At 44.1% G+C, this 20,865-nt stretch overlaps 1 protein-coding gene across 1 annotated transcript in view; it reads left to right on the forward strand.

Moving 5' to 3' along the window:
- Window positions 1–12,216, forward strand: part of C5H4orf50 (chromosome 5 C4orf50 homolog) — a 77,731-nt gene extending 65,515 nt beyond the window's left edge. The window contains 3 exon segments of the mRNA XM_054031179.1: window positions 4,998–5,128; window positions 9,437–9,490; window positions 11,852–12,216. Of these exon segments, the coding sequence (XP_053887154.1) occupies window positions 4,998–5,128; window positions 9,437–9,490; window positions 11,852–12,121 (455 nt within the window). The 3' untranslated portion in view covers window positions 12,122–12,216.
- Window positions 12,217–20,865: the final 8,649 nt, after the last annotated feature.

Raw genomic sequence — 20,865 nt, forward strand, 5'->3', positions numbered from 1 at the left:
TCTCTGCATACTGTTTACATCATCTGTGCCACAAATATCAAAATTAAGTCTATGTTTAAGTCAACCCCTCTAAGCTCCCCACATGCTACAACCAAGCCCTTGCACATACAGATCACCACGATATTCTTAAGAGCACCATGTGGTTTAAAATATAGATTTCAAAATCAGTTATTGGGGTTGCTTTTAGGATCTGCCCCATGCCTTGCAATGGGGCAGCAGATCTAGGAGTTTCTTTCCATCCTTAACATGTGTGAATCCTGAATTGTCAGCAAAAGATGCTCCACAGTAAAGACCTAAGGAAATTTTTCTCTCAAATCTTGTTTCAGCTCCATCACTCTTGATTATTTGTGAGGGCCAAGTTATTCCCAATGCCTCTGTGAACCAGTTATTCCTGGGGGAATTCTATGCCACTGCACATGCACAGAATTTATGCCCCCCACAGATTTATTTGCTTCCCTGCAGAAAAATTACTGACAAGGAAGCAAAGGGAAGCCACAAGAGCGGTCATGCAACCCTCCCCAGCAGTATGTTTTGAGGGCCCAGGACAGCTGATAGAGAGGTAAATCACTGTGGGGCAGGAGGAGGGACTGGGGAAGACCCAGCTGGTGGCTCCTACCCTGCGCTGGGCTCAGCAGCTAGTCCCAGCTGGGCTGGGGAAGATGGTACTTCCTCTTCCCTTGCACAGCATCTGGTGAGTCAGACCCACCCCCAGATTTCTCCCCCAGCTTAAGGAAGCTCTGCAAACTCTCCCCCTTACTTTCTGTAACCATCACTCCACAGCTGCAGGGGGAGGGATCCCTGTACATCCAGACCCCCTGTTACCTAGACTCTCCTGCCGAGACTCACCCCCCTGCACTCAGAACCCCGCCGATGGGTGCCACTCCCCCTGCACCTGGATCACTGAGACAAGCCACCTGCACACGGATCTCCACTCCACCGAGCCCCTACCAGCTGCATCTGGACCCCCACTGAGCCCCCCATACCCCCTTGCCAAGCTCTATCCTACCCACACCCAAACCCCCCTGCCACTGACCCCCAACCACCTGCACCTGGACACCCCTGCAGAGTCCCATTACCGTTGCACCCAGAACCCCCCAACAAGCCACTATGCATCCAGACGCCCCCTGCACCTGGATCCCCCACCGAGAGACCTGCACCCAGATTGCCCCACACATAACCCCTCTCAACCCACACCTGGATCCTCCCACACTAAGCCCCTCCACACTTAGATCCTTCCGTGTTGAGCCTGCCTGCCCACACCTGATGCACCTGGCACAGAGGGGCAGGGCTGTGGGGTGTTTCTGGGGCAGGCCCAGTCCTCACGCTGTGTCAGGGTTGGGTGCAGCCTAACTGCTGAGTCCATGTCCCGGGAGGAGCTGCACAATGATCTCCCACCTCTGTGCAGCCAGTGGCCTATGCTGTCCTGTGCCATGCTGGACCCTCCACATTTATTTGACAATAAAATTTGCAGAATTTTGCAGAATTTTAAAATATTGTGTACAGAATCTTTTTTTTTTTTTTTTGGTGCAGATTTTTTTTTTTTTTTGGCACAGAATATCCTCAGGAGTAACCAGCAGATGCAGACAGGGGAGGCAAGGAATATAGCAACATCACTTCTGCAGTGTCATTACCAACTTCCCCTGCAAAAGCCTCTCTGCAGGATTTAGGTTCAGTTATATGGAAAGCTGGAAGCTGGAGGATGGCATCCTAACTGACCGGGAATTCTCATCTACATAATAAATACTGTGGAAACTCTCTGACAGGTGTTCCAGAAGCAGTCACTGGGGAAGGAACCCATTGGAGCACAAGCTCAACAGAGTGTGTGTTCCTGGTGTGTTGTCCTACAGGCAGGGTAGGTGGCAGCACTGGCACACAGTGCTGTGTAGACGTACCCAAAATTGCCCTAGGATCAGGGAATTGTGAATGGCTCCTTTGCATTTTTCTCTCTTAGCTGTGGTCAGCACTTACTGGTTGCACCTGAGGATCCAGACCATTCTTCACGTATTACAAAAGGGAACGAACTCCAATTGTTTGTGCAAACGGAACATGCAATAAAAAGCATGATCCCATAGTTGGTCCTGGACGTGAATACTGTTGTCACTGCCCTGGAGTCATAATTCACACAAATGTACAGACTCTTTCTATTTAATTTATACCACAAAAATATGAAAACCGAGAAAGGTGAAATGTAATAAAGACATCAATACACAGTAGTGCAGCCAGCCTAAGGAGCTGAGCAAAATCGATAGGCCAACATCTATGGAAGTCCCAAGGTCATGCTTTGGGTAGATTGATGGTGACAGCATTCAGGCGACTGATGCTGCAGTTTTAGGAATAATTTCCTTGAAGCTTGATTTATGCTTTCCCAGGCAGTTGCATCCTTTAAGTATTCAGCTGGTGTATCCTAGAGGTATCTGGGGACACCAAATAGACATTTTTTTAAATTTCTTGCCTGGAAATTGGCACGATACGTTTTAGACAAATACTCATGTGTTTCCTGAAGCACTTCTTATACTAAATTTACTTTCACAAATAAACAGCATTCCACTTGTACACATAGAATATATGCCTGGTTCCGTCTGGCAGCCAACAAAGGTAGGCCTTATTAACTGTTGGCATCTTTGACCAAATTTTCAAAATGGCCACAACCAGAACACTGAATCTGGTGCCTGCTATTTATGGTCAATGCATGTTTTTAGGCACCCAAAATGATGCCCCAAAATCTTCTTCATTCAGAATTGCAGGCACTAGTTTAATGGCCAGTTTTTTGTCCCCCACCCCTTCTTAAATTTAAAAAGGATAAAGTACAGCCATGGGGTTAATTCCAGCTCACAACCAAACTCTTCTGTATTTGGGAGGTGTGAACCTTGTGAAAAGATAAGTTCCTGGCCTCTGGGGCCTTGCAGTTTGCTAGACAACTCATAGACAACGATAGATGAAGGGTGTGGTGGGGGGGAGACAACAGTAAATGGGGGATAGAAGAACTAGTCTCTATGGTTCTGATTGGGCCTGCTTCTCTGTGCTAGCTGACCTCCATTTGCCACAGGCTACTTCATATCACTTAGGATTCCTCTGTGTCATGGGACTCCTCAGCTACCTCTTTTGGAGAGCTCTCCAGCTGCTTTGTGCTGTTTCAGGGCAAAGCAGCCAGAACAGATGCCAAGGATCGAGGCCTGAGTGATTAGATAGGCCTTAAAACTAACCCTGAAGATCATTGACTCAGATTCAATTTCACACTAATGGGGAAGTGAATTTCAGAGTCAAAGGTAAAACCAGGCTCAGAGTACCCTCTCTTTCAGCTCCTCAGAGTTCAGATATGGGCTTCCAGCTTTAGGGTTTCATATTATCTCATCTGTCCTTCTCTATCTGTATTAAATTAGGCCTTTGAGGGTTACTACATTTTTAAGTCCTGCTTTTGCTCCTATGTAAGCACAGAGGAGTTCTGTCATTCATTATTGTGATTGCAGGGTCAGCCTTCTCTGATAAATTAATGCACTGAGGGTTTGTCAGCTCTCTTTCTCAGACATTATCAGGTTTGCTTTATTTTCTACAATATATTCTTGCTTTTCTCCTTGATATTTCTACTGCTTGACTGTTACATAGGAGTCTCCTTTAACCATTCTTCATTGAAGCAATCAAATGGAGCATGCATGACTCAACAGTTTGATCAAAATGATTACAGACTATGTAGCTTTCAATGTGAAAAGCTAGTTACTGGATATAATTAGGAACAAAGATGAGTAACAAAGCTTTTCTGATTACCTGAGATAGAGAAATCAGAAGGGAAGTTAAGAGAAATAAGAAGGGAAGATATAGTGATATTACTACTAATAATTAATTATAAAAAAATTAAGCAAATTTTGATAATAAAAACATAGGTCCCAGTTCATCAAAACTCTTAAGCATGTGCTTAAGTTTACAATGCAACTTAAGAGCTTTTCTGACAAGGGATGAAATTACTCACTTGCTTAAAGTTAAGCATTTGCTTGAAATGCTTTGCTGAATTGGGGCTATAAAGATTAACTCCCTTCCCTCTCTAAGCAAGTGAAAAGCAGCAAAGGACCAGCTCCTGCTTAATATTAGTGGGTGTTTTCTGTGCACAAGGAAAGTAAGAATGGGTTCAAAGTACCAACTGCTCCGTTCCACTCAATTGCATGTTTTTCAATAAGGTTGATGATACAGGAATGGAACAGCATTGTGAAAGGTGTTTAACAGTGCAGGAGAGTGGCATTGACTAGTCTATGAGGAGGCCACAATTTGGCCTATAACAATTTTAACCATATTGGTGTGGTGTCAAGAGCTTTCTGAAATTCCAGACTTAGAGTGGTTGCCAGGAAGTGCTGAGTCTATCATTATCTGACAATGAAATTTCACTTGTTCATAACAGTTGCCCCAGCTGCCTCCGCCCTCCCCGCCTCCCGTTTCTTTCCTCCCTGTGATTGGAGGGCTGTTACCTGGCCACTGCACCTTTAATGGTCCCTTGAACAATCTATTTCATCTGTTAATTAGCTGTGAGATTGAGTATGTTTCCCAGACCTGAAGAAGAGCTCTGTGTAAGCTCAAAAGCTTATTTCTCTCACCAACAGAAGTTGGTCCAATAACAGATATTACCTCACCCACCTTGTCTGTCTAATATCCTGGGACCAACACTGCATACAACATTTGTTCATAACAACATTTTAGACTTGGTCAGTTCCATTTTATTTATAATGCCCCATTGAGAGCAACTGGTTCACCTCCCTTTTATTTTGTCCAGGTCTGCAAGCCCATTTGAACTTTGTTGTTAAGGATGTTATTTTTGGAACAGACATAGAATGTCAGTGTCCATATACCCTCTAGAATTTATACTATTGAAGGTGTGCACGTGATACCCTGTTCCTGGTTGTTGTTGGAGAGAAAAAGGTAGCTTACCACTGTTAGGACCATGCTATCTCAGTGGTTTAAAAAGCTGTTGGACGGAAACTTCTTGCTGCATTACTTTTATGTTTTCTCTCTAGGACCTCCTGCTCCAGTTGGTTCGGTCTATATTATTAAAGCAGTGGGAAAAAGCAGCATGATGATTGGCTGGGAGAGACCTGTAGTAGATGAATTAGGATGTAGCAATGGAACTTTCATTACAGGATACAGGGTATGTTTAAATACAAAGACAAACACTACATAAAATGCTTTATGCCGTGATAAATAGGAAACATTTCTTTAATATTCCTGAATAGTTTTTTTCACATGCTTAATTTTTTTGTTTCAAATACTCAAAGTGTTAATATTTGGATGCTATCTAGTACAGCACATTGATTTGTAAACACTCAATAAAATCCATCAAGTCATTTTTTATTAAAAAGGCAGATCTTACACTCTTGTTCAAAGATTATCAACACAAAAGCTACTGAGTTTAATTTAGAAAAAAAACAAGTAGAAATAATATGCTCTCCAGTATTAGTCTTGATATTGCTTAAATATCATAACATTTTAAAATGACATTTAAGGGTATTTCTTTTTCAAGGGTCTAACTAAACTTAAAATTCCCATTTAATGAACCTAGAAATAGTGAGGGGTCATTATTAATTGCAGAAGTTTAGGTTTCAAATTCTTCATTTTGTGTCTTCTGCAATGCTTGTGAAAAGCTCATTGTCTGCACTTCACAGATATATTAATGGAGCCTGATTCTGCTACACTTATATTGGGTTTGCTGAATATTTCGATATCTGTCTATTGTAGGTATTTTTATAGCCCCCATTACTCACACTCTTTAATGTATTTACCCTCATAACACCCCTGTGAGGTGGCGCAGTGCTATTATCCCCATTTTAGAGATGGGTACAGAGGTATTCTAAGTGACTTGTCTTAATCACATAGGAAATCTGTAGTAGATGAGGAATTGAACCTGGGTCTCCTAAGTCCTAGGTTACTGCCCTAATCACTGGGTCATCCTTTGAATAGGGCTAGTTGAGAAGTGAAGGACTACTCAACATGAGTAAAGGTATCATAATCTGACCCATAATAATGAGGGAAATTGATTCTACTTTATTTTTAAGTGAATTTAATTTTTGTACAAGGTGCCAGATTGATAGCCCTGAAGATAGAAATCCTTTATATATCTGCAGAGCAGGTCAGCAATACAGTGCAGGCGTCTCCAGACCTGGAGGGCAGGTATTTCTCAGGGGAACAGGGTACTTCAGTCTCCACGCTCCAGTTCTTTGTTTTTCTCTGGATGCTGAATTGCCACTTGTTGTGATACATTTTGCCTCTCTCTCTAACTCATTTCAGGAGAAGGAAGTTAGCAAGTAGTTTCCCCCTTCATAATTCTAGGGTGCAAATGGCTCTAATCAGAAATATAAAATATGCTAATGCAATAAGAAAAATATTTCATTTGCCATAGTTATACATAGATATACAAGACATTGGTTGTCAATAACATATGATGCTCTGCAATATAACATGCTACCTCAATAAGAACATGTAACATTAATGTGAGTTACATGTCCAGAATAAGGGGTGAATATAATTTCATTATATTTGCCATCATTTGGGGAAAAAAAGATGTTGAACTGTAACCTGGCAAGAATAAACTCAATTAACTATTATCCAATTATTCTAATAGGTATAAATTTGTATCTTTTTTCTTTAAAAAGCTATGAACAACTCCCCTTTGAAGTGACTTTTGGAAAGCCTATTCCATTATCAATTTGTGATTGTGTAATATATATCATCCCATTTGTACCAATGATTAATGCATTTAAGACCTGTGGCTGTTATGGTATATTTTGTTTCTATTTGCTGTAGATAAAATGGTATAATATTAATAATTCTCCTACATCAATTATATGCTTAATCAATTTTAAAGAGATGCTTTCCCTGCCTTCCCATCTCCCTTACTGTAGTCTCTGTGAGAGTAATAAGTTATCACACATTTCTTTTATTCATGCCTGCACCTGAATTCATGTGTATATATAGGCTGAGCTCACTGATGAATTTTTAAAGGGATGTGATTGCAATCTCCTAACCAAGGACTTGATCATGTCTTATTAAAGACAATGGTAAAACTCCTCTTGATTTCACCAGGAGCAGGTGCAGTCTCCAAAGTACAGTAAGTATATAGTTTGCAGGCTTATGGCAGACATAGGTATATATTTTTATATATGTGGGCTTTACTTGAAACTGCCTTAAATTGTACCTTACATGTGTCATAACTTTAGGGCAGTAGTTTTGGAATGCTATTTACATTTCCCAATTTACTCTTGTGTATGTACTAGACTTTGGAAATTTTGAAAAAAAAACAAGAAGATTTTTTGTGTAAAGTCTTTGCACTGTGGTACTCCTGTGGGAACTCTGTGGCAAGTGCAAAACAATGCTCCAAACCCTGAAGCCCTTTCTCAGCGTCGTCTTCTGCTGAATACTCTTCGAATAGTCCCACTGAAATCAATTACTGCTTGTGATGCATAAGTGTGGCAGAACATGGCTTGTGGTCTTTACTTAGGCTACGTCTACACTGCAGTGCAGACTATAGAGGTGTGAATTGCAGAGTGCAGCAAATTGTTGCGCTCTAACTGACCTTTGTGTACACTGCTGGAGTGAACTAAAAGGTACCTAGTTCTCCTTAATGCAGTCCTCTTTCAAACAGGACTCTGTTAACACAAACTAGGAACTTATGAATTTGCACCAGCAGTAGGGTTACCATAATCCAGCAATCAAAAAAGAGGACGGGAGGAGCCCCACCCCTGTCCTGCCCTAGCCCCGCCCCATCCTGCCCTAGCCCCGCCCCTGCCCCTCCCACTCCCCCCCTCAGAAGCCCCAACCCTCCCCCCGCTCCTTGTCCCCTGACTGCCCCCTCCTGGGACCCCTTCCCCTAACTGCCCCCCAGGACTCCACCCCTACCTAAGCCTCCCTGCCTCTTGTCCCCTGACTGCCCCCTCCTGAGACCCTCCCCCCATCCTAACTGGCCCCCTAGGACTCTACCCCCTACCTGTACCCTGATTGCCCCAACCCTTATCCACACCCCCACCCCCAGACAGACCCCTGGGACTCCCATGCCCCATCCAACCACTCCCCACCCCCTGACAGCCCCTCCAGAACTCCCGACCCATCTAAACCCCTCTGCTCCCTGCCCCCTGACAGCTCCGATCCCTCTCCCCACCCCTGCCCCCTGACAGCCCCCCCCCGAACTCCCGACACCCCCCCCACTCCTTGTCCCCTGACTGCCCCCTCCTGGGACCCCTGCTCCTAACTGCCCTCCAGAACCCCAGCCCCTACCTAAGCCTCCCTGTTCCTTATCCCCTAACTGCCCCTTCCTAAGACCCCCCCCAACTGGCCCCCAGGACCCTACCCCCTACCTGTACCCTGACTGCCCAAAACCTTATCCACACCCCCAGAAAGCCCCCCCCGATCTCCCGACCCCCCCCCCGTCTCTTGACTGCCCCCTCCAAAACCTCCCTGCCCCTTCTCCGACCCCCTGGCCCCCTTGTTGTTGGCCTTTCTTCACCTAATGTCTGGTGAACTTGCTCAGGAACTGCCTGAGCTGTTCATCCCGGCATGCTGGCTGGCAGGGGATGAGGAGCAGGGGAGGAGCTCCAAACTGCCGGAGCCGATCTGCGATGCAGGGTGGAAGGGAGGAAGGGAGGAGGAGGAGCCCTCTCTGGCTGAGTGTCGGAGCCCCAAGTAAGTGACACCGGCCGGCCGGCAGCACTGTTAGCCGCGCGTGCTCTGCATGGGGGGGAAGTCCGGACATTTACAAATTCCCCCCGGACGCTATTTTTAGCTTAAAAAGCCGGACATGTCCGGGGGAATCCGGACGAATGGTAACCCTAACCAGCAGCAACCACATAGGGCAGTTAGTGCACAGTGTGTTAGTGTGCACTGCAATTCACAGCCTCATAATCTGAACTGCAGGGCATTATAAACAAGCCCTTAGCCACTGGTTTCAGTTGGCATTTGCTTGAAAAAGAACTGAGGATCAGATTTGGAAAGGTATTTAGGTGCCTAAAGATGCAGATAGGTACCTAGTAGATTTTCAAAATTGCCTAAGAAGGGTAAGTGCCTAACTCCCATTAAAATCTGGCCCGGAGTAAAATCAGTGCAAAGACTTTAGGATTTGGCCCAATATGTTTAAAGGCTGGAGTTTTTTGGTACACAAGTTACTCTTTCATAGACTAGTGTCAATGGCAGTTACCCATGTGAACACCCTCCACGTTGCCAGTGTCGTAGATCTCCTGTGAAATCATTGGCAGAGAGCCAGTACAAGGGTATGTGCCTCTTTATCCCACTTAATCAAGTCACCCTAAATGAAACGTAGTAAAATGTAAATCGCTATTGAATAAGCATCTAAAAATTCACAGCTACAGTAGGTAAATTTCCAAATAGCCTCCACAACCTACATTAGGTAATTTAAACAAGCTATTTATTTTCTCATTAACCTTTAACTGAACTTTATATTACACTGCAGATATATACAGATGGGGAATTTCACAAATCTGTTATGAGTTCAGCCTGCACTAAGGTAAGCAGAGTTTTTTGTGGAAAGATATTATTTGTTATCAGTATTTAACTTGGAGAAACCATTGGGCTGCATAATTTCGTAGACAGTGCAGTGATGAGGGGTATGTTATTTCCTTGATTACAGTGTAATTTTTGAAGATGGTGCTTCTTAGCATCATCCTTTTGCAGCAATATAACTAATAGAAATAATCACGGGATGTTGTGTTAGAGTGAAGAGCAGGAACTTGAAACAAGATAATTGTACCTGGTATTACATATATATCTCCTAAATCATTTGCCTGAAATTCTTTTGAGGATATGGTTGCTTATTTTACCCGGTCTACTGGGTTGCTTTTGAGTTGCAAGACACAGCAAGGTCAGTTCCCAAAACTTCATATATGCTGCGCATCATCAAGCACACATTAATTCCACCTGGAGTTTCTGTGCTTCTCTCTTATCACCTCTTGAAAATCTGCCATCAGATGCTTTGTGGCTTTTCATAACCACAGGTGAGAACGAGTCAGCTTCCTTCCACCAGCATGATTCCTGGTTAGTCATTTCAACATCGATCATTGGGTTTTAACGCCGTCGCATTCCAAGTCAGCTATTGACAGCAATTTCATAGTATCATTTCCTGTTATTACTGAAAGTTTACAGAGACCAGCGCTATCATGTTAAGCAGCAGAGATTAACTGAACATGTGACTCAAGTAATTTGTTTCATGTAATATCATGGAACATTCAGCCATGCTTTTCATACATGTCTCTCTTTCCAGACATCTTAATTGTTCTTGACTCAGTATGAAATTTATAAATAAGTATGTGTTTACTGTGTATTTAGTATCCTTGTGTGTTCTGGTGAACACATTGCCTTTAAAAATTAAATAGTATGCTTTTTCTTAAGTGACCGTTAGCCAATATATATATGCTAGCTAGCTGTAGGGCATATCATATTAATATTGTATTATGCCCAGCATGTAGTCAGTTATGTTAACTGAATGATCTATCTTTCCCACAACTCTGTTCACTTTGTTCACATGCGTCAAGAGATATATATACTTTGCAAAGCTCAATGTAGCTTTTGGCATTAGCAAATATAAAGTCTGTCAAATGCGAGATACATCTGTTCTATGTCCTAGTACAGGTACCTTCATGAGCAACTGGTTTAAAGTGTAATATCCAAAACAGAGATAAGGAAAGGTACAGAACAAGTTAAGGAACTGGTACAAACTTATGGGTTGGATCTTAAGTGACGTATAAGTTGCTTTCAAATTTATAAATATAAGTGGTTTGAGGGACATATTTTGAAGTACATCTTCTATGAACTACATGCTGTGAGAAACAAGCTTCTCAGAAGGATTAGTATGGGATTAGCGCTTTCCTTTCTGTACTGTACTGCTTTGTCTGTAGACAATAAATTTGTAATGTTTGGTTATTTGGTCTTTTAAACATGTTTTGTAATGAACTCCAAGTGTAGTCAATCAATTGGAAATTCTTTTAACAGAACTGATTATGTGGATTAGTTTTTCTTGATCTTCCTGTTTATGTATATACCACATATGTGTAGGTAATATGCATTAGGTAGAGGAGACATTGCTAAATTGCAGAGATATGTGAGAAATAAATTTATTGTGCACCCTTGACTGCCTTGCCTGCACTCTACTCTGAGGACTTATTTCAACATTCCAGACCACTGAGCAACTTCAAACAGCTGCCATTAAAAAACAAAATAAGAAAACAATCTAATAGTTTCTAGCCCTAGAAGGGACTGAGATCACAGACTTGACAACAGTGACGATTTTAGGAATGGAAAAGCTCGTTTAGTGCTCTTTTTAAGGGTTTTATGACTCCCTCTGAGCCTTTTACAGCTGGGTTCCAGGGCCCACATATGCACCCAGGCAGCCAATAGGTGCTTTGCCCTCCCACCAAAAGGGAAAGATGAGAAGAAGATAGTTTAAAATCTTTCTAATCATGTGTAAAATGTTTTCTTATGTAACATGACATATACAGAATATGTGAAAGGGGGCTGGGGATGGTGCAAAGGCTTTCTTGGGATGAGCTTGGGATGACCTGCATTACTCACGAGTGGTTTTGACACTAATGACTATTGTGAACATCCCAATCTTATGCTGATAAAACCTTTATACCATTTCACCCTGTCCCATTGCCTCCTTATTTTACACGGGCAAATGTGCACACACACTGGGCCAAATTCTTTGCAATGTAAACAGGCAAAACTCCATTGAAATCAAAGGAGCTTGTGCCCATTTGTACCAGTGGAAAATTGGCCTAATATGTGTTACATAAAGTTCTATATGAATATTAGTATTGCTTTAATGTATGACTTAAACTCATTTTAAAATGGAGATCTCCTCTCATTTCAGACTATTTTAGAAAATCTGGATCTTTCTGTGCCATTTCAAATCAGCGTTCAGACCGTTGGTTCTTCTGGTTTGGTTTCTGAGAAGATGAATGTTCAATTTAGTTGTCCTTTAACAAAAAAGGAAGCTTCATCATTTGCCTCTAGTGATTACCCTGAAGACGAAAAGCCTGATGCCAGCTCCCATGAGGTAGCAGCAACTGCATCTGTGTTATCAATGGAAAGTCTTATCCTCTGGTCATTTCTGACTGAATACATTTTACTATCCTCATGACAAGCACCTGTTTACAACTTATGCATGTTTGTGTTTTAATCAATAGGCACTTGTAATACCAAAGAACCTGTGGGTTATCAGTAATACACTGTACATCAAAGTAGTTCTACATAAATGAAAAGTATTTTTCTGCTACATTTTTAGTGAAGCATATGATGGCTGTTCATTAATATGTACCTTGCATGCACACATTAGAGTTTCATTGTCTGAGAAAAGGAAATTCGTAATGTAACTGTGGATAGAGGTGCTGCTGGAGCACAGTTGCCAACTGTCATGTGGTAAATAAGAACCCCAACTTTCAGAATAAGCCAAAAATCAAGCTAATCCCATTTCAAAACAAGGCCAAAACTAGCCAATCCCTAAGAACCCCAACACTCTATGTGACTAGATCCCCCCCGGCGTGGAGTCTGGGACTGTGGTGGGCCTGCTGTGCACCCCTGACTCTTGCCCCCCTCAGGTGCTTGTCATGTCCCTGCTTGCTGGGAGCAGATAAAAAAAGAAGCAACAAGCTACAAGCTAAAAACTAGCTAACAAGCAATTTATAAGCCAATTAAGCCCAAAACAAGCCCAATTTCTGCGTTTTTTTGCGGGTTTGGCATGTCTGTGCTGGAGTTAATTTAATGATGAGGAAAACTGGGATTGTGGGTATCTGCAGAGCTAGCTTCTTGTCCCTCCCAACTTTGTGGGGTAAAATTAGCCGATCGGCTTAAAAGTGAGACTGGTTCAGCTCTGGTATTGACCAATAAGGAATAGATGTGTAGTGTGGCGATAAGGGGTATCTTGGATCAGTGACTGTGAACAGATAAACTATACCATAGAGAGGGTTTATTACTAAGGAGCTGTACGAAGGTATTCAGATATGGGAAAGCACAGCTAGAGAAATTAAGACTGTTAATGTTCAAGGTCCCATGAATTAGGATTAGAAATATAAGGAACTAAAAGTTTGGAGTATTTTGGGAAACACTGTAAGTAAAAGATGCACAATAGATTTCTATCTCACTGAGGAAGAATGTAAGTAAAAGCATAGTACATTTTGTGCAGAGAGGAGATTAAGGTTGGCCTTGTGGTTAAGGTGTTAGTAGGTTGCAGAGTTTGGATCCAGATTTGGACCTGAATCCAAATTTTCCTAGTGGGTGTTTGTTGTTGGCGTTCCAGCTCAAGGTTAGTGAAACACATACTCCAAACAGGGCCGGCTCCAGGCACCAGCTTCTCAAGCAGGTGCTTGGGGCGGCCGCTTGGGAGAGGGGCGGCAGGTACAGGTATTCAGCGGCAATTCGGCGGATGGTCCCTCACTCCGGCTCGGAGTGAAGGACCTCCCGCCGAATTGCCGCCGCAGATTGTGATCGCGATCGCGGCCGCGGCTTTTTTTTTTTTTTTTTTTGGTTTTGGCTGCTTGGGGCGGCCAAAACCCTGGAGCCGGCCCTGACTCCAAACATCAGAAAACTCAGGCTCACCCAGCTCACGAGGGCAGTAAATTGAGGAGTCAGAGACCCTCCCCAAGAATGTCTTGCCTTTAATTCCTAGATGTTGAAATCTGGGGTTGGAAGGGGGTTTTGTTGCCAATCCTTCACATGGCACTATTTGAGACAATAAGCAGCTTACCTTGCTCAGATTTTCCTCCATTTCCTGAACGATTCTGCATTATATATATCCCAGAATGAAAATGGAGGCAAAGTGTGAGTGTGCTGTTGTGTGAACACAGTACACAGCATGCAGGCTAACTCAAATTCAAATACTTTGTCAAAGCAGGTAGCTTGCATAAGCTTTCCTCTTGCTTAAGGGCTATCTTCAGGGCTTCACATAAATATAAGATAATCATGAGAGGTGTGTTAGCTTAAAAGACTATAATGAATTGTGACTTTTTATGAATGCATGACATGATATTGAGGCATAAGGGCAAGTTTTACAGAGTTCAGCATGATTAATTGTTCAGGCGTGAACATCCTTTACAAAGTCCCTTTCTTGGTCCTAGCTTTCCTTTAGAATGGGAATCCTCATAGACCAACATCTCCCCTTATCAGCTATGTGTGCAAGCGGAGTGCAAATATGATGTACTGTCCAATTTATCCAATCCTCCAATTTATCACTCACAGACCAACATCTCCCTGTATCAGCTATGTATGCACGCTGAGTGCAAATATGATGTGCTGTCCATGTCTCCATGTAAATTAAAATGATCACCTAAAAATGTAATGCAAACATCCTCATCTAAAGCTTGAGCTTTCTTTATTTTTCTCCTTTTAGATCGGAAAGATAAAACTGCTCATTTATAACAAATCTTGGGCTGCAGCATACTCAGAGAGAAATCTGATACAGTAGTAGAAACAAAGGAAAACAACGTTCTCATGGGCAGATAAGATGGGGATTTCTTTCTTAGCTTCACTTGCTCAGCCCATTTATGTAGCTGAATGATAATTAAATGGAACTAACCAGAGCATTCTGGCCTGTTCTCACTAAACTGGGAGCATGTACTGATGATGTTGGGTCACTCATTTCACATGGTAAATTCTGAATAAGTACTTATAGTGTTTAAGTGAAAATCTGTTTAAATATAAAGTTTATTGTTATGTTCTCATTAAACCAAATCCCTTGGCATCAGCCTCTGATAATTTTTTGCATATGTTAGAACATAAGAATGGCCATACTGGGTCAGACCAATGGTCCACCTAGCCCAGTATCCTATCTTCCGACAGTAGCCAATGCCAGGTACCCCAGAGGGAATGAACAGAACAGGTAATCATCAAGTGATCCATCCCCTGTTGTCCACTTCCAGCTTCTGGCAATCAAAGGCTGGGGCACTCAGAAGCATGAGGTTTTAAGCTGACCATCCTGGCTAATACCCATTGATGGACCTATCCTTCATGAACTTATCTAGTTCTTTTTTGAACCCTACTATAATTTTGGCCTACACAACATCCCCTGGCAACGAGTTCCACAGGTTGACTGTTCATTGTGTGAAGAAGTACTTCCTTTTGTTTGTTTTAAACCTGGCGCTTATTAATTTCATTGGGTGATCCCTGATTCTTGTGTTATGTGAAGGAGTAAATAACACTTCCTTATTATCTTTCTCCACACAAGTAAAGATTTTATAGACCTCTATCATATCCCTTCTTAGTCATCTCTTTTCAAAGCTGAAAGTCCAAGTCTTTTTAATCTCTCCACATATGGGAAGCTTTTCCATACCCCTTAGTAGTTTTGTTGCCCTTCTCTGTACCTTTTTCAATTCTAATATATCGTTTTTGTGATGGGACAACCAGATCTGCATGCAGTTTTCAAGATGTGGGCGTACCATGGATTTATATAGAGCCATGATATGTTCTGTCTTATTATCTATCCTTTTCCTAATGGTTCCTAACATTCTGTTAGCTTTTTTGACTGCCACTGCACGTTGAGTGAATGTTTTCAGAGAACTATCCACTGTGACTCCACGATCTTTCTTGAATGGCAACCACTAATGTAGACCCCACCATTTCCTATGTATAGTTGTGGTTGTGTTTCCCAATGTACATTACTTCGTTTTTATCAAAATTGACTTTCATCTGCCATTTTTTTGCCCAATTACCCAGTTTTGTGATATCCCTTTGTAACTAGAGATGTAAATATCGGTTAAAAAAATTAACCGGTTAAACGATTAAAATTAAATCATTTAACCGGTCAATGGTTAACCGATGTCGCTCCCGCGGTGTACCGGCGCGGGGCAGCAGGGGATGGGGTCCCGCTGGCCCGGCATGGCAGGGGCCACTCTAGCACACCCAGCATGGGCCGGGATCCCACCAATCGGTCCAGCCCAGCCCAGCGCAACCAGGGCCGGTGTCCCACCGGCAGGACATGGCCAGGACCGGGGTCCCCCTGGCCCACTGGGGCTAGGGTCCTGCCGGCCTGCCCAAGCCCCGCATCCAGGGCTGGTGTCTCACCGGGGCTGGTGTCCTGCCCGCCATGGCCGGGTGTCCCACTGGCATGGCACCGCCAGGGCCGGGGTCCCATCAATGCACCCATCCCGGCCCCGCCATGACCAGCCCTGGGGGTTAATGGTTAAGGTCCGGTTAATGATAAGCCTAATGCTTTCCAGTTAACCGGTTAACCTTTTACATCCCTATTTGTAACTCTTTGCAGTCAGCTTCAGACTTAACTACTGTGACTAATTTTGTACCGTCTGCAAGTTTTGCCAGCTCACTGTTTACCCCTTTTTTCAGATCATTTATGAATATGTTGAACAACACTGGCCCCAATGCTGATCCCTAGGGGTCACCGCTATTTGCCGCTCTCCATTCTAAAAACTGACCATTTATTCCTACTCTTTGTTTCCTTTTAACCAGTTACTGATCCGCAGGAGGACCTTCCCTCTTATCCTATGACTGCCTACTTTGTTGAAGAGCCTTTGATGAGGGACCTTGTCAAAGGCCTTCTGAAAGTCCAAGTACACTGTATCCACTGGATCCCCCTTGCCCACATGTTTGTTTGACCCCCTCAAAGAATTTCCATTTACAAAAGCCATGTTGACTCTTCCCCAACAAATTGTGTTCATCTATGCATCTCATAATTCTGTTCTTTACTATAGTTTCAACCAAATTATGACCACTTTCATCCCAATCCATAACATATGCAGGAAATTTTGTACTCTGCTTGCCTCTAGCCTGTGCTATCAGTTCTTTATACCCATTAGCATTAAAGTCACTCACAATATTTTAGCTGCTTACCATTTTTGGTTTAGTACTTGAAGCTTTCGAAGATGGTGAAGTTCGAAGCTTTCAAAGGTGTACAATATATATATAGTACAAATATATACAGTACAAATTTTAAATGAACCAAATGGTACCATAGAATCTGTATGGATAGAAATGTCATGCTTCACTAATCAGAATATAGCAGTAGGGATACACTACCAACCACCTGACCAGGATAGTGATGGTGGCTGTGAAGTGCTCCAGGAGATTAAAGAGGCTATAAAAATATTGAACTCAATAATAATGGGGCATTTCAACTATCCCCATATTGACTGGGTACATGTCACCTCAGGAAAGGATGCAGAGATAAAGTTTCTTGACACCATAAATGACTGTTTCTTGGAGCAGCTAGTCCTGGAATCCACAAGAGAAAAGGCAATTCTTGATTTAGTCCTAAGTGGAGCACAGAATCTGATCCAAGAGGCGAATGTAGCAGAACCAGAATCAGAGTCAAGAGTCAAGCCAAGGGTCGGAGATGGAGTCAGAAGTCAAGCCAAAGGTTGGAGTCAGCGTCTGTTGTTGCCATGGGTGGGGGCATATAAGTAGGGATTTGGAACAGGATGGGACAAGTTTCTGAGACAACTTCCTGTGCCTTCTTTCTGGCTTAAATAGTGAGTCTGAGCCAATCAGAGAAGCTGGATATCTCTTCCAATCAAGAGCTTCATAGGCAATGCCTCTGGTGAGCTAGGGTCCACTAGTCCACCCTCCTCCTGGTACCAATATGCTGATGAATGGTGGCTGCAATCTGAGGACCCACATTCAAGACCCATGATCCCTGACAGCATAGTTCTGACAATGCACCTCAGTGCTGACCTGCAGTATCTCCACTAGCCCAGTGTGTGAGTAAGAAAGGACCATCATGCTGAACTGGCTGCTGGTTTCATAATGTGGACAAAGTGAGACAACAAATTCATGTGTACTTATTAATCTTGTCTCTCATGCTAATGCGCTTACCTACTGTGCCACCTAATAGTCCTTCAAGCCTTTTGTTCCAATTGTTTGGCTTAGAATTGTAGTCATTTTAGAATATTGTGACTACCTGCTTTTTCATTCTCCCATCATCATAGCATCTAAGCATCACTAGGCCATGCTTAAGGGGAAAGGGGGAGGATACACAGTGAGGTCTATGGATTACTGAGTGCCAGAGCCAATGTGAGTGAAATAATTCTCCCCACAGGGCAGTGTGGGACAGTGTGTAACCTATACTGGCCTGGTTTCTCTTATCCAGTAATCCCCAAACTTCACTAATCCTCACTAGTGCTCCTGAAACAAGGCTTACTGCACTGCTCCATGTGCTGTGGGCTTGAAGGAGGACCCACGGATGATATCAAAAGAGACCATCCAGTTGATGTTTAGGAAGTCTTTTGAAAAGGCTCCTGCTTTCTCTCTCATCCTCAGCAGCTGGCAAGCCAATACCTTTAACTATATTGCTCTCCAAAGCCTTTGTCTAAAAATCTGATAAATCAGATTTAAATGGCATGTCCTGAATTATGTTTGCTTAAAAATCTCCTTTTTATATTTTAATAATGGCTTCTCACCTCCCCGATGATATTTAGAAAGGTGGTTTGGGTGGGCCCAAAACCAATTTGTAACACATGTGAGGGCCTATCCCTCCCATTCCCTGCTGCATACAGGCCTGCCTGTTGCCTCTTCAGTTTCAGCTTTGCTGCTGCTGCTGAAGAGCCTCTTGTTGGGCCTGGGAAAAAGTGTTCCTGTGAGATCTGTCCAGAGCAGCGCATGAGATTAATTTAATCATGCTAGTACATGAGACAGGAAGTGCATGCTTCCCAGTGCAGATAGACAGATAGGAGCTAGCTGTGCTTGAGCTAGCATGCTAAAAATAGCAGTGTCACTGGGTGTAGCATGGGCAGTGGCTGGGGCTAACTGCCAAGTATGTACCCAAGGGTCCGTAGCCGTTATGCTGCTATTTTTACTGTCCTAGATAAAGGCGCTACTGTTTGTCTGTCTACCAATGCTGGGAAGCATGCTGCCAGCTGCAGTGTAGATGTACCCTGTGGCACAGCTGGAAACTGAACCCAGTTCTTGTGAGTCTCAGACCAGTGCCTTAGCCACAAGAACTACCTTAAAACTAATCCCCAAAATACAGGTCCTGAACTCTCCTGAAGCGTGTCCCTACAGCAGTGGTTCTCAGCCTTTCTAGACTATTGTACTCCTCTCAGGAGTCTGAAGTCTGATCTCTGCCACCTGGGGCTGAAGCATGTAGCAGCTTCACGGGGCCCCCTGTGGCATGCAGCCCCAAGCAATTGTCCTGCTTGCCACCACCTAACACCGGCCCTGCACTTGCGACCCCCATGACCACCAGGTTGAGAACAGGGCCGGCTCTACTGTTTTTGCTGCCCCAAGCAGCGCGCCGTATTGCCGCCATGGACGGCGGGGGCAGTCTGTGTGCCGTTAGGACGGCACGCGCATTTCTGCAGCGGTGGCAATTCGGCGGCAGCTTCTGTCTTCAGCCAGAAGACAGAAGCCGCTGAATTGCCGCCGCGGGCAGCTGAACATAGAAGCTGCCGCCGAATTGCCGCTGCCGCAGAAATGCGCGTGCAGCCCTAACGGCACACGGACTACCCCCGCTGTCTGCGGCGGCAATTCGGCGCGCTGCTTGGGGCAGCAAAAACACACGGACTGCTGCCCCTTGCAGATTGCCACCCCAAGCACCTGCTTGGAATGCTGGTGCCTAGAGCCGGCCCTGGTTGAGAAACACTGATCTAGATGAGTTGACATATCCCCTGGAAGACCTCTGCATACCCCCAGGGGCACGCGTACCCCTGATTGAGAACCAGGGCCGGCTCTGGCTTTCTGGTCGCCCCAAGCAAAAAAAAAAAAAAACCGCGGAGGCCAGAACAGCAAAGCAAAAAAAAAAAAAACCTGCAGCGCGGCCGGAGCCAGGGTGCAGGGGGATTCCCTGCCCTGCAGATGTGCCCCGGCTAGCAGGGGGGGAGGGAGCAGGAGGAGAGAGAGAAGGGGGGCGGCCAGGGCTTCAGCAGGGCGCTGCCACGCGGCCCCTCCCGGGAGGGCTCCGCACCACTCCGGTCGGCTGGGAGGGAAGGATGCGGGCTGCCCTGCCGGGCTTGCTGCAGGCCGCTCTCGTCCTCCCCGCCGCTGCTCCCTACAGGGCGGCTGGAGCGGAACAACAACAAAAACAAAAAAATGGCCGTGCTGCCCTAGGATTGGGCGGAATGCCGCATCCTACAAGCTGCCGCCCCAAGCACCAGCTTGCTCGGCTGGTGCCTGGAGCCAGCCCTGTTGAGAACCACTGCCCTACAGCATCTAGGCCCTATCACTAGATGCCTACAGAAATACCAAGTCCTCTGTCTCCAGAGAGACAGAATACACAGCTGAGAAGGCACACCTCACTTTAATAACAGCACTAAGATGAATTTATAATAAAACAAAAATAAAGAACAGAGCTTTAAGTGATACTAAGCACTTGCTCTTGTTTGTAAATCTTCTTGAATAGCTTGTGCATTGCCTTTACCATATGTTCCTCACCTGCGTGCTGCAGCTATGTGGTTATGTTGTCACTTCCCGGCACCTTTTTCCATTTCAAATTTCCTATTGAGATCTTTACTTTTTCTTCTAAGAATTCTGGCATCTGCTCTCCCTCATTTGTTCTGGGAAGCTTCTCCAGGACCATTTCATCTACTGTGTTCTGCACAGTTTATAGCTCTTCAAAATATTCTTTCCATCACTTATTCTTTACTTGTTCATCGTCAGTTATTTGTCCGCATTTATCTTTCACTGCCAACACCTTCAACTCATATGTTTTACTCAGTTCGCTTGTGTTGCATTTCTCTTCATGTGTTCTTCTGCTTCTCTACATCGTTCAGTTATTTCTCTCTCTTTCTCTCTCTGGTCAGCCTGTTGTACTCAGCTCTTATGTCCTCCTTTTATTCTCATTCATCTTATTACACTTGTCACGCAGCCAGGGCCGGCTCCAGGCATCAGCTGAGCAAGCAGGTGCTTGGGGTGGCCAAGGGGAAGGGACGGCACGTCGGGCTCTTC

Source organism: Malaclemys terrapin, chromosome 5 (assembly GCF_027887155.1).
Source record: "Malaclemys terrapin pileata isolate rMalTer1 chromosome 5, rMalTer1.hap1, whole genome shotgun sequence".
Lineage (NCBI taxonomy): Eukaryota > Metazoa > Chordata > Testudines > Emydidae > Malaclemys > Malaclemys terrapin.